At 36.1% G+C, this 12,279-nt stretch overlaps 1 protein-coding gene across 1 annotated transcript in view; it reads right to left on the bottom strand.

Annotated features, from left to right (window-relative positions):
• Positions 1-12,279, bottom strand: part of fam189a1 (family with sequence similarity 189 member A1) — a 50,566-nt gene that overhangs the window by 12,291 nt on the left and 25,996 nt on the right. The window contains exons 2-4 of the mRNA XM_077712931.1: positions 10,823-10,879; positions 2,171-2,281; positions 268-399 (exon numbers count right to left, since the gene is read on the bottom strand). Coding sequence (XP_077569057.1) covers positions 268-399; positions 2,171-2,281; positions 10,823-10,879 — 300 coding nt within the window. The remainder of the gene's footprint in view (positions 1-267; positions 400-2,170; positions 2,282-10,822; positions 10,880-12,279) is intronic.

Raw genomic sequence — 12,279 nt, 5'->3', positions numbered from 1 at the left:
GGCCAATTGTGTATTCAAAGTTAGATAGTCATCCCTTGATTTAGAGGACTTATCGACTGAATATTGAAATACATTCTTTTGATAACCATGCTATGTACCAAATGTGCGGATACTCGTAGGGAAAAAAGCTGCAAAAATAAACATTCAACAGGCTTTTATCGGTCAATTTCTTTATAGTGCGGCTGTTTAAAGCATGAAGATTTATCATTTATTTTAATACCTAGCTTTAAAGAAGGTCAACGATACATCACCGGTCTGTAAACACACCTTGAGACGTAAACGGATGGTATTGCAGTCCCTCAGTGGGTTAAGTTTCAGCGTCTCTCCAAGGTTGTTGCAGCTTGAGCTCTGTTGCTGTAACTCACAGCAAACGCACACTCCATCGCTGTCGAACTTGAGCTGGAGTAAAAGAAGGAAGAATAAATTAAATGTCACTGATATAACAAAAATCAGCCAACTTTGGTGGGTTTTGTGTTGACTGTTACGAGTAAATATAATGTTCCTAACAGAATGGTGCCATTTTACAATAGAACAGCAGCTGCAAAAGAAAACAACAATGTAACAAATGAGATGGTGTGAAATAGGAGAAGCTACCCAGGGAGGGATTGCAGTGAATAAAACCCTTGCAATGTGTCACAGATTGAGAGAAAGCAGCATATGAACCCAACGGGTAGGGGTTAATTAATTTGGGGAGAGGTCCATGAGATGCATTAATATTTCAGGTCGGGACTTGGGGAAGATCTCTGGGGATCTACGTAAAGAAGTAAACTCAAGTTCACACAGATACAAAAAAAAAGCTGCCTGAATGTGGAAGCTAGAGGCAAAGTGGTTTGGTGCCATATACAAAACATAGTTTGTATTCTCAATAGGTTGTGAAGGCCATTTCTTGACATCTAGTTTTAAGGATCTACAAAAGACAGGTGAACAGTTTGAAGGATTGTTATGAAATTGCCAGTGTGAATGGATGGAAGCCAAAATATTGGTTTGTAAATTCTAAAAAGACAAAAAAACATACTGTCCTTTCATTCTTAAATGGGCGGCAGGGTGATTGAGTGGTTTGCGCATCTGCTTCACAATTCTGTGGTTGAGGGTTTGCTCCTAGGTGGGTCCTCACTGGCTACTGTGCTCTCCAGTTTACACCCATATCCCAAAAACATGTAGGGTAGAGGCTGGGTGAACACTAAATTTGAGTCTATTTTGTCAAGAAGTACAAGTACATACAGTGTATGTAACTTCTAAATTCTAACAAAATCAAAATTGCTTTAAAAAATGTGATTCATCCATCCAGTTAAAATAGAACATTAAGAAAATTTGCATTGGTATTACCGTTACTGTGCCTTTTAGAATATGCTTGATAATGAAAATGATGATCAGGATGTTGATACTATTTTTGTGGTTGCAAAAACTCTTTTTGAATTTCATACCTGAAACACGTTCCAAAGAAGCTCAGTGAGCGGCAAAAATAGACAACGGAAATTTGGGAAAAATTAAACAAAAACAACCAGTTTAGGACATTCTGCGGCTACATAAGTTATTAGGAAATCTTTCATGATTTGACATAAAAAAAAAAATGCATTCCTAAAATGTTGAGCTCTTGACAAATCATTCTGAACTTGACAAAAAGTCATTAAAATTCACATATGATTAAAAATGTATTTTAGTCATAATCACCAACATTTTATAAGGGGTTATAAAAGTATTCCAAGAATCTGGAGAAGCTTCTTTCCTTAATCGGCAGGGATGAAAAACAAATTTGAATGCTTCCTGACCTCTGGAAATTGGCTGGAAATCATTACAGGTAAATCATTCTGTCAGGAATATATACGTTTATATATATGTTTTTTTTTGCTACATCTATAATTAAAATAAAAACGTCAGCACACAACGTAAAAGCCATACCAAAAACAAGAAAAGAATACATGATCTACACATCAGGGTTTCAATGGAATTTGAATTTGTATGACTTTGGAAATATTTATTTCCAACTTATCTTTGATGTGGTCACAGTTTGAAAGTGACAAAGAATTGGATACTTTCTCATAATCTCATTCAGAAAACTTCAAAATTGCAAGACTAAAAGGATTTGTCTTGGCATTTTAGACAAGAGGATGGGAGAGAGAGAGGACATGAGATTGAAAAGTGGTATTTGGAGTTTGCAAGGGCTTCTTACCAGCTGACATTCTTCCATTGAGTTGACCAGCTGAGCATTCTGGCAGGAGAGAATAGAGCCTGCCAGGTTGAGCATCACACAAACCGCTGACAATAACATGAAGAATGTGATCTGTAATGGAAGGAAGAAGTAAAATGAGAAAGGACATGTATAACTTATGTCATATGCTAATTGTCAGACACACACTCAGACAATGTGGAATTTCCGTCACCTGCCATTGAAATATTTCACATTTCTGAAGTTGAGGCTGCATGCAACCAAAGAAAATGGCACTGATCTGAAGTGAAATCAATAGTCTTTTGTCTGTAATCTTGTGAATGCTTGGAACCTGCCAATGTACTTTTTAGTATGATTGCTCCAAAAGATTCCAATAATTGAAAAAAAATCCACCTTTGTAAAGCCTTAATATTTACTGTATGTTCTCCAATCGTGACATGCATTTCATACATTTAGAAGTATGGTAGTTAATTAACTTATTTGTCTCAGACAATTAACTTGTCATCACTTTCCCCATGAAATGGCTAGGAAAACACACTATTGACATTTTTTTTTACTCTAAGAGAAACTTCATATGTCCTTGAAGAGAAGCATCTGCCAATGTCAAGTACAAAGCTACCGTTTCTTCCTCTAATAGTATGTTGGAACTATTTCATTGTTTTTGATTCGATTATTGACTTAGCATCTCTTTCCGAATGCCATTTTTCCTTCTTTCTTTCATTTGTATTTCTTACCAGAAAGACCCATCAATATTGACAGAAATATGGGTATATGCAAGTATTTCATATGATAGTTTATAATACTTTGGAATGAGAGTATAAAGCAAGATTTTTTTTCTTTATTATTTTTAAGATCTTTTTTAAATGTCATTGACAGTTGTACGGTAACGGACAATTTACCTCATAACATACCTGTCCAACTAAAAGGGGTACAAATAAGAAGAATAGTCAGAAGGTGATTTACTGACTCAACTAAGAATGTACATATTGTAAAAGGTTGTTGATTCCACACAGGCACACAAGATTAAAGGGATGCTGCGCATGAAGCATTTAATAGACAAAGTGCTTTTCACTGTAGCACAGAACTGAAAGGCTGAGAAACAGATTAGTGGAAGTGAGGGGCAAATGAAAAGAAATTTACAACAAAACAACAAGCAATAAATCAACTATAAAGCAATATTTGTTTGTTATTAAGCTCAGTTATCAGCCTGTACCTTACTGTGTGAACACTTGAAATTTTCAAAAAGGTGTAAATGTCGCTTGCAATGCACAAATGAGTGATTTGAAAAAAAATAAAAAATAAAAAAAAAAAAAAAAAAAAAAAAAAATATATATATATATATATATATATATATATATATATATATATATATATATATATATATATATATATATATATATATATATATATATATATATATATATATATATATATATATATATATATATATATATATATATATATATATATATATATATATATATATATATATATATATATATATATATATATATATATATATATATATATATATATATATATATATATATATATATATATATATATATATATATATATATACACATCTATTTCCCTGCCTGTATTACACATTCCCACAATCACAAAATGAGTCAAGCGCTCAATGCTCAAATTATGGTAAAATAAAAACTCTTATTTTAAACTATCAAACAAGAGTTTCAGACTATTTAGTATAATTTGTCCTTTTTCAGGGTTAAAGGGAATGTAATGCAACAGTTGTATTTGCTTTGTCTTTTTCGCCAGTGCTTCTCTTCCTTTTTTGGAGCCATTATATATGGAGGTCAATCTAATTCATATTCTAATTAATACGGGACCACATTTCCTGCCTCTTGTGCCTCAGGGGAGGACATTCTGCATGTGGCATTATCTAGAGCCAGAAGGTTTTAGTATTCACTTAGCATTACTCTGGCACTCTGGTGCCCTAGGTTTTACTAAAACACCTCCCACCCCTTAGTCCAAATCCTTACCTCTCATTTTGTGCCATTTGAAACCACATGTGCACGTGATAGATAACATTATGGAATCGCTGATGATTCGGTGTGTGTCATGTGAAATGGACATTCCAGAGGGGATACAGTGGGATTCATCCCCTTCAATATAAATTCTCACAATTGTGCCATTCACTGCCATTTCAGTATTCAAGTACCTTCAGAAAAATAGTGGTGATTATTTGACGAGCCAAGATGAGAAAGTACGGTATGAGATGACATTCTACCAGTGTGATAAGAACAAGAAATTGGATTATAAATTTCCTCTTTATAATGTACTAAAGCTTGAATTCAAATTTTCAATCAATCCAATTACAAAGATGGAAGTAAAAGCAAGGCATTTCAATTAATAGCATTTATAGTACTGTCTAACTTATAACTATGCCTTTTCTTGCTACTGTCACAATGAAATTTCCCAACACGGGATGAATAAAGGTATCCAATCCAATTCAACCCAATTTTTGCACGCATCAATTAGACTGTTTTAATAAGGCAAAGTAATATACAGTAAACTTTTAGACAGAAATGCTTAACAAGTGCTCTTGGTATCCTGAGGAGAGCCAAATAGAAATGATGAGTTATAAACTTTCAAAGATGGTCAGTTAAGAATCATACTGAATTCTGGGACATCACTACATTTCATGCCAGCTAGATTAAAAAAGAAGAAACTGCAATTGAATGTCATAGTCATAAAAAAAAACATTCAACTGTAAACCCTTATGGAAGCAGTGCTTTTCACTACCACTGCAATGTCAATGTCTTATCAACATAACTCAACGGTGTGTAGTTACCAACTTGTGTATTCTAGCTTCACCCAGCAATTAATTTCTTCTATACAAACAAATATCCATCTATATCTCGCTCTACCTCTTTATCAAGAGGGGCTTGCAAGGCCTGATGGGCCACCACTTAAGTTAAGAACTTTTTTTTTTTTACATTGTATCTGTGTCAGATAAGCTTCTCGTGTCTTTTGCAGAAAGCTGATAACTCCAACCCCTCATGCCATGGCTTACTTTATACTCGTTTGCACACTCTAAACCAGTCGTCAAGGGGCGGTATGGGTCCTGTTTTTTTTTTTTTGTTCCAACCGACCCAGCACAGACAGTTTAACCAATTAGGTTTTTCATGGTACGTGACTGCAATCAACTGATTTCACTTGTAAAATGCCAGAATAGTGAAAAGGTGCTGTTGTGTTTGGTTGAAATGACATATTTCACCCATGGTGGCCCTATATGGAAGAGAATGAAGACCCCAGATCTTAACAATTGTTCTTCTGGCTGCTGCCAATTAATTAAAATGTGAATGTCCCTTTCCTTGTGGAACAAATGGAAAAATGTAACTTAATAAATTCAATCAAAGACTTGATCACAAAGCCATCATGACTACAATGACCTGATATGGTTGCCCTGATACCAGCAAGCCTGTATATAATCTGCAGTATGCAGACTTGTTAAAGGATGCAGGCCTGAAAAGATGGCCTTAAAGGTTTGGCATACTGTCTACTATAATCCTGACACACACAACCACAAGAAGGGTAGTGAGCAGGCAAGCTTGTTGGCTGTCTTAATGTTAATTCATTCGACTGTGAAATATGTCTGCTATAGTAACTGTGCAAACCCTGCTTTATGACAAGTGACCGCAGAGTGCTCATTCAGTTAATAAAAGAATACAAAGTGCTGAAACGTGTCTGGAGAGCCTCAATTTCCCGGAAACATTTGTCTCAATACCACGTCAGTCAACAGACAAGATCGGAACCAAACGAGAAGGCACACTTGCGCTGTTTAAGGACACCATAAAAAAAAAACAGCCATGCTTGTACTATTGAGTATGACTGCTAGATTTGAATTCACTGTTATTTCCCACAAATATTCACAGCCACATTGGTCACAGCACCTGTACTGGAAATGCCATTTTGTTTCTTCACTAAGCTAGACAATAAACCACCAATTAATAAGTCACCTTAGCAACAGTATATTCTAAACCTAAATAAAAAATTGGGCCTGTGGGAACAAATAGTAAGACACAAAGGACACTACTTTCTCTAATCAGGATGCTCAAAGCAAATACTAGCAGCATTATTTTTGCCAAACAACACACATTATCCTTTAAAAAATGTTTTATCTGCTGACCCACAAATCCTTTGCAATATCAACATTACATTGGAAGGGAGATCATCTTTTTGTTTATGTAAGGTAGTGCCTCTTGGTTTAGGAGGTTTTACCATGAGAAAAAAAAAAAGAATCAGTCATCAACATCATGCGGCTAGAGCCTAAAACAATGGTCCACTTTTAGCTGAGTATGGATCAGCTGCAGTGTGGGATGGCAAACGCACTAGGCTAATGTGAGTCATTGGCAGACTAAGATGCCAAAACCATCCTAAAATGGTCTAGTAACACTTTAAATGCTTTATAAGAAAGCATGTAAACCAAATCATACCACGAGGTACTCACTGTTAGTGATCACTTTGTTAGAAAATGCAATCAAAAGACAACTAGTAAACAATTCTAACTAAATTTACAATGTATTAATTCAATTGCACTACGTATGGTGGTCAAATATCTAGAAATAAAGGTCAATGAGGATAAGAATATGAAATATATTTTCTAGGAAAAGAAGAGTGTTCTAGCCATCTTCAATCACGTGTCTTCTCAACGTGTTTGTAGACGGCAAAATCGTCATACTTTGAGTCATAGCTGCTTTGCACATCATGTGTCCTTAGGGATTTCATTGTTACCCCTTCTATAATCGGATGGCTAATTCACTGCAAACATTTAGGGGAAAACTTTTGTTCTGTGCAGTTGGTGTTTTTGTTAAGTGCTAAATCTTGGGCCACAAAAAGAAAATAACTGTGAAATGTCATTGTCCTATATTCTACACCAGGGGCACTCCCACTTTCTTTGCTCCAAGATCTACTTCTCAATGAGCCAACATCCCGCGAGCTACTTTGTTGTTAGGGTTAGAATTCAGGGGTGGGCAAATCGGTCCTGGAGGAACACTGTGGGTGCAGCTTTTTGTTCCACAGACACTTTAATCAATGAGGGTTGTGCTGAAATGAGAACCTGACTGAAATCCACTGATTGCACTTCTAAAATACCACAATTGTGGAACGGTATCACACATGACTTACTGCAGGGGTGTTCAAACTTTTTTGCTCCGAGAACTACTTTTCAAGCACTTAACCTTCCACGATTTTTTTTTTTACAGGCCACTGAAGAAGCTCAGCAATTATGTAATGATATGCCAAATTCACAAGGAAATCGATAGAGGGGAGGGATCAAAATGTTATTGTCGTGCAATCTATCAATAGTACCTTGGTGATCTAGCAGTAGATAGCGATCTACGTAATGGACACCCCTGTTCTACATATTAGCCACTGACACACTGTGGGTGGCCAGAAAATGAAATAAGACTTATTAAATGAAAGTGCTTATAGTTTACACACAAAAATGTGGACGCAGAAAGAGCTGAGGATGGCTTAGTGAATGCTTTGTTTCTTAATTTGTCCTGTGTCAAGTTTAGTCCATCATTTGCAGGTCAATTGATGCATTAAATAGCAACATGTCAAGAAGCCAAGAGCAAGCACATTACAGCATACATAAATATTTTTTGGTATTTAAAAAAAAATGCAATGACAGAAACATTGACTTGTATCTCATATCCTGTGAGGGGAGCTAGGAATCCAACAGACTTACCCTGCAGAGATATAGTAACCCCAACAATTATTTTGTCATTTAAATGGCTTTCAGATACATTTTGTCATTTGAATAACGTAGTCTGGAGGAAGTCAAGCGCAGCCATGACTACAATTCACTTACTCTTTATTGGATGGATAGCCACTGGCTGAGCGTCTACGTAAGCAGGACTCAATAAAAGCAGATAAAAGTAACAATGTCCTACATTGTTTGTGTTATAAACTCCAGATAAAAGTTAGACTGAAATGATGCTCACACCCACATGAACTTCATGATTTGGGCCTCATTTACCATATGGTATGCACAAAACAAGGCCTGAAATAAGGGTGCACAACTTTCTGTGCATAGTATATCACCTATGAAACAACCAAACGAAAACAAAACCTCCAGGGAAAAGGGTTAATGGGTCCGAGAGCTGTTCATAATGCTGTGTACACACAAAACAGGCCTGTTAAATGCATGTGCCATATGCAGCAGACTGGTCCTCCAAAAATATGACGGGAAAACACAAGTACATGAACACAAAATAATGCCACGTATAAGATGGAACAGGTCTAAAAAAACACACACACGAAAGTGTTTTTGTTGTTGTTGTTGTTACTTTTTGTGTGAATAGATTGGTGTGAACCGAATGACGCAAAAGTACATGAAACGTTCTCTTGTGTAGTGTAGTATACGTGCCATTGTGCAGGTGGCAGCACGGAAAAAGTTAATTAGTGCGTGTAGCCGTTCAGTTCTTGTTCCAGTTCCCACCTAATTGAGTTTTTTTGGGTTAGACTCGGGACAGGAGAGCCAAGCATTGAGCGAGTTAATAAAATTTGAGCAACTATGACAAAATCTTATTCTAAGAATGTTTTAATTTGGCCTGGTTTTGATTGAGTTTGCGTTGACTGTACAAGAGGCAGTCTTTCTGATCTGGCAACCCTGGAGACAGATGCAACCTCAACTAATTTTCCTGATCTCAACGGCTTAGAATCCATCGGACGACAGGGAGTCTTCAAGATTTCCACTCTGGGTGGAAATTTGAATTTTCAGTGTTTTCAGGTTCCCAAAGTGCTGTCTCTGTCTAAACAATATGTACGTCTGGAAAAGTTTTGCAGAGCATGTCAACCAGCCCACAGTCTTGAGTTGAATTGGAGCAAGACCTTCCTTCAGACACATTCATTTAATGCATCTCGACTTGATAGACACTTGGAAGGACAGGTTTGACACCGCTTCTTACAATGACGCACAGACTGTTATGGGAAATTGGTCATGCTTTTTAAGAAATGACCAGACAAAGGATTTAGCTGCAATACATAGCAGTATATTGATGGCAATTTTCTACTTGACTACCTAAATGATGGGATTTTTTCCCCCTCTGATCCTGGAGAGCTGCTATGATTGAAATCTCTTCTCCAGTCTAACATTGCACAAAGACAAAGAAATGGTGGGGGAAGGGAGACAGAAATGTGAGACAGGATCTCAGCTTGGTGATAAAACTAAAGGAAGCAAGACAGGCAATCTGCAGGGAGAGAGAGAGAGAAAACGTTCCTGTGAGAGAGGGTGAGAGATAAAGAGAAAGTGAAACCAAGAGATACAGAGATGAAGGGCTTGAAGATAATGTGCTAAAGCCGCAAAAATGAGATTATTTATGGCATTAAGAGAGCAAGAAAAACGGATGAGAGAAGCCATACTGCACTTGTATTCAGATTTTTTTACTAACAAAAAAGACTTGTATTGCATTTAGCTACAAATAGACATCTATTTAAGTCAAAGTATGAGTGTGTGGAAATGTGACATTCACTTAAAGAATGAAAATGATTTTGAATCAAAAGTTCTCAGCTAATTGAGTCGTTTTTTCTGCCGCAGTGCAAGATCGGCTGATGGAGAAAAGGCTTTTATGGCATTACAAATACATTCCACTGGACAATTATTTATGACCTTGTTAAGTTTGATTGGTGTCAAAGAAATCTAAAGTAAAGGATGAAAATATACTGGGCTTGGCTACACATAGGTATTTCTATGGTTTCCACTTTTTGGGGGGAGGGTGGCTGGGGTCAAATCAAGACCTTTATATAAAAAAAATAGTGGGGCAGCAAAGCCAATGTATCAATTTATGTATTTTTGACAAAATATGTAGGTTTGATATCATGAAAGATCTTGAGTTTCCCACTAGTACTCTACTGGGTTCAAGTCTGGTGATTGACTTGGCCAGTCTAAAACCGATCAGCTTGATAAACTTTTTAGTTGTTTTGAGGGTGCTTTGATGGGTAATTAACTCTGCTTGTACCAATTTGAATTGAATTGAATGATTTTATTGTCATTATACATATAACAACAACAACAAATATACTAGTATAATGAATGTTAAGGTCAACATATTTTTGCAGACTTCAGAATAAGTTTTGCTGCTGCCATTTTATTTTTCATATACGATAATTTATGAGCTTGTCATAGAAGGAGTAACCTAAACTCAAGCCATTACATGACTCAAATTCACAGATGAGGAGACATGTCTTGGATGAGCACATCCTTTCCTCCTTGAAGCTACAGACTTTCCATCACTTTGATTAAGGCCCGTCATTTTCTCATTGGTCTTTTAAAGTCTTCCTCACTATTTCCGAAACTCTGCCTGCATTCCCATCCGTGTTGCTAATTGGAGTTTTGCATCTTCTGGTGCAGCATTAGTACCATTAGTAAAGCCTTCTATGCTTTTGACCAGTTTGGTTTTGTCCTCAGGGGTGTTTGCTGACGTCACCAGCAGTTTGATTAAAATACACCTTTCAAAAGGACTTTTAGGGTCCCTGTTTTTTTTTACTTTTGCTACAGCAATTTACAATGAATACTTTTCACTTGTACTTATTTTCAACCTTGCAATATAAGACTCCCTCTTGTGAATCAGCCTGGGCATGATTAACAGTGCAGCATGGAGGCGTTAGATAATACGTACTCACCACCAATGAAAGTGGCCTCTTCCATGACACCACACCGATAAGCCCAGAAAGAAGAACCTGGACAAAAGAGTACACAAATAATGTTGAAAGAGCAAATCGAAACAGGTAAAAAGGAAAAGACATGAAAACAGATGTGTAGTGATGTGTACTATCAAGGTACACCTGTTTCGGTGTTATGGTTTCACAGTTTTCACAGCACATATATGGAAATATACATATAAAATTACATTTGACAATCATTGAAACAATCATTTAACAAGAAACATGAAACCAAAATCAAATATTTAAAGAATTACTTGAATTAAATTGATTGACAATGTCTCTTGATCCATGAAATACAAAAACTACTATATTCCCTTTTGCTTGATGTCTCAGTGGCAGCTCAGTTGCTATTGTTTTAGATTTTTTTTGTCAGGACATTGAACATCCACTCAACCAGCTGAGGGAAACTCTTCACATTAAATATCATATGAGAAAAAACAAAAAATACAGCCTATTTGACGAGATGGACTTAGATACAGGTCATTGATACACTTGGTAGTTTGTATTTGTCATTTTATGACTGAGTTCTATTGTTGTCCTTTCTTTTCATATTGTTTAAACATCTAGTTTTGTCCAGCTGCCTTCGATTTAGCCTTGATATTATTTGGCCAGCCAAATCAACAACGATCATGCTCATAGTCCACACTCTGGGTATGCATTGCCTTATAATATTTGTACCCTATATTCATAATGCGCTTGACATCTATTCAATCGCAAGTTGACTCTTTTTATATTGCCTCATTTAATGTGGGAGTCTCACCTGGATCACTCACTGTATTCAGTCACCAATGAGTATAAATTTAATTTGATTGACAGAGTGCACGCTACAATATTTGAGAATCCTATTCCTGTAATTTACAGCACATCTGTTATATATACTCCCTACCATCAAAATGTTTATTATTTCAGAGAAGTGAAACCAATTTCCCATCCATCTTCATCTGCCATTTGCGTCTATTACTTTTTCCTCACATCTCACTCAATTTATTTTGCTTCCAATTCTCTTGCACCATGTCAGTGACAGTATATTGACGCATTGAATCTATTTTTTTGTACTCATATTGAGTCACACAAGGACTGTAAATAATATGCAAATGATGCTTGCAAGTCATTCACACATATGCATACTAAAACTGTGCTGGAATGGCTTTGTGTCTCAAATAGATGTCAACATCTTCATCACTGCAAATGTCCAAATTAAAACCACAAACTGTGATCATGGATTAAAATGCATCTTGAAGTAATTATTATTTTGTCCCCTTATTCCACATTATATTAACTGAGTCATTTCCTAGTTCTGTGATATGGCTAAGCAAAAACAAATAATCTCCATGCCAAAATGTCCTGAAAAAATGTCAAATTCAACGTATCAAATGCATACTTGCACGGAACCTTAAAAACTGCAAAACTAATCT

This window comes from Stigmatopora nigra, chromosome 3, assembly GCF_051989575.1.
Source record: "Stigmatopora nigra isolate UIUO_SnigA chromosome 3, RoL_Snig_1.1, whole genome shotgun sequence".
In the NCBI taxonomy this organism is placed as follows: Eukaryota; Metazoa; Chordata; class Actinopteri; order Syngnathiformes; family Syngnathidae; genus Stigmatopora; species Stigmatopora nigra.
The sequence above is the reverse complement of the archived record's forward strand: the minus strand, read 5'-3'. Positions and strand labels throughout refer to the sequence as shown.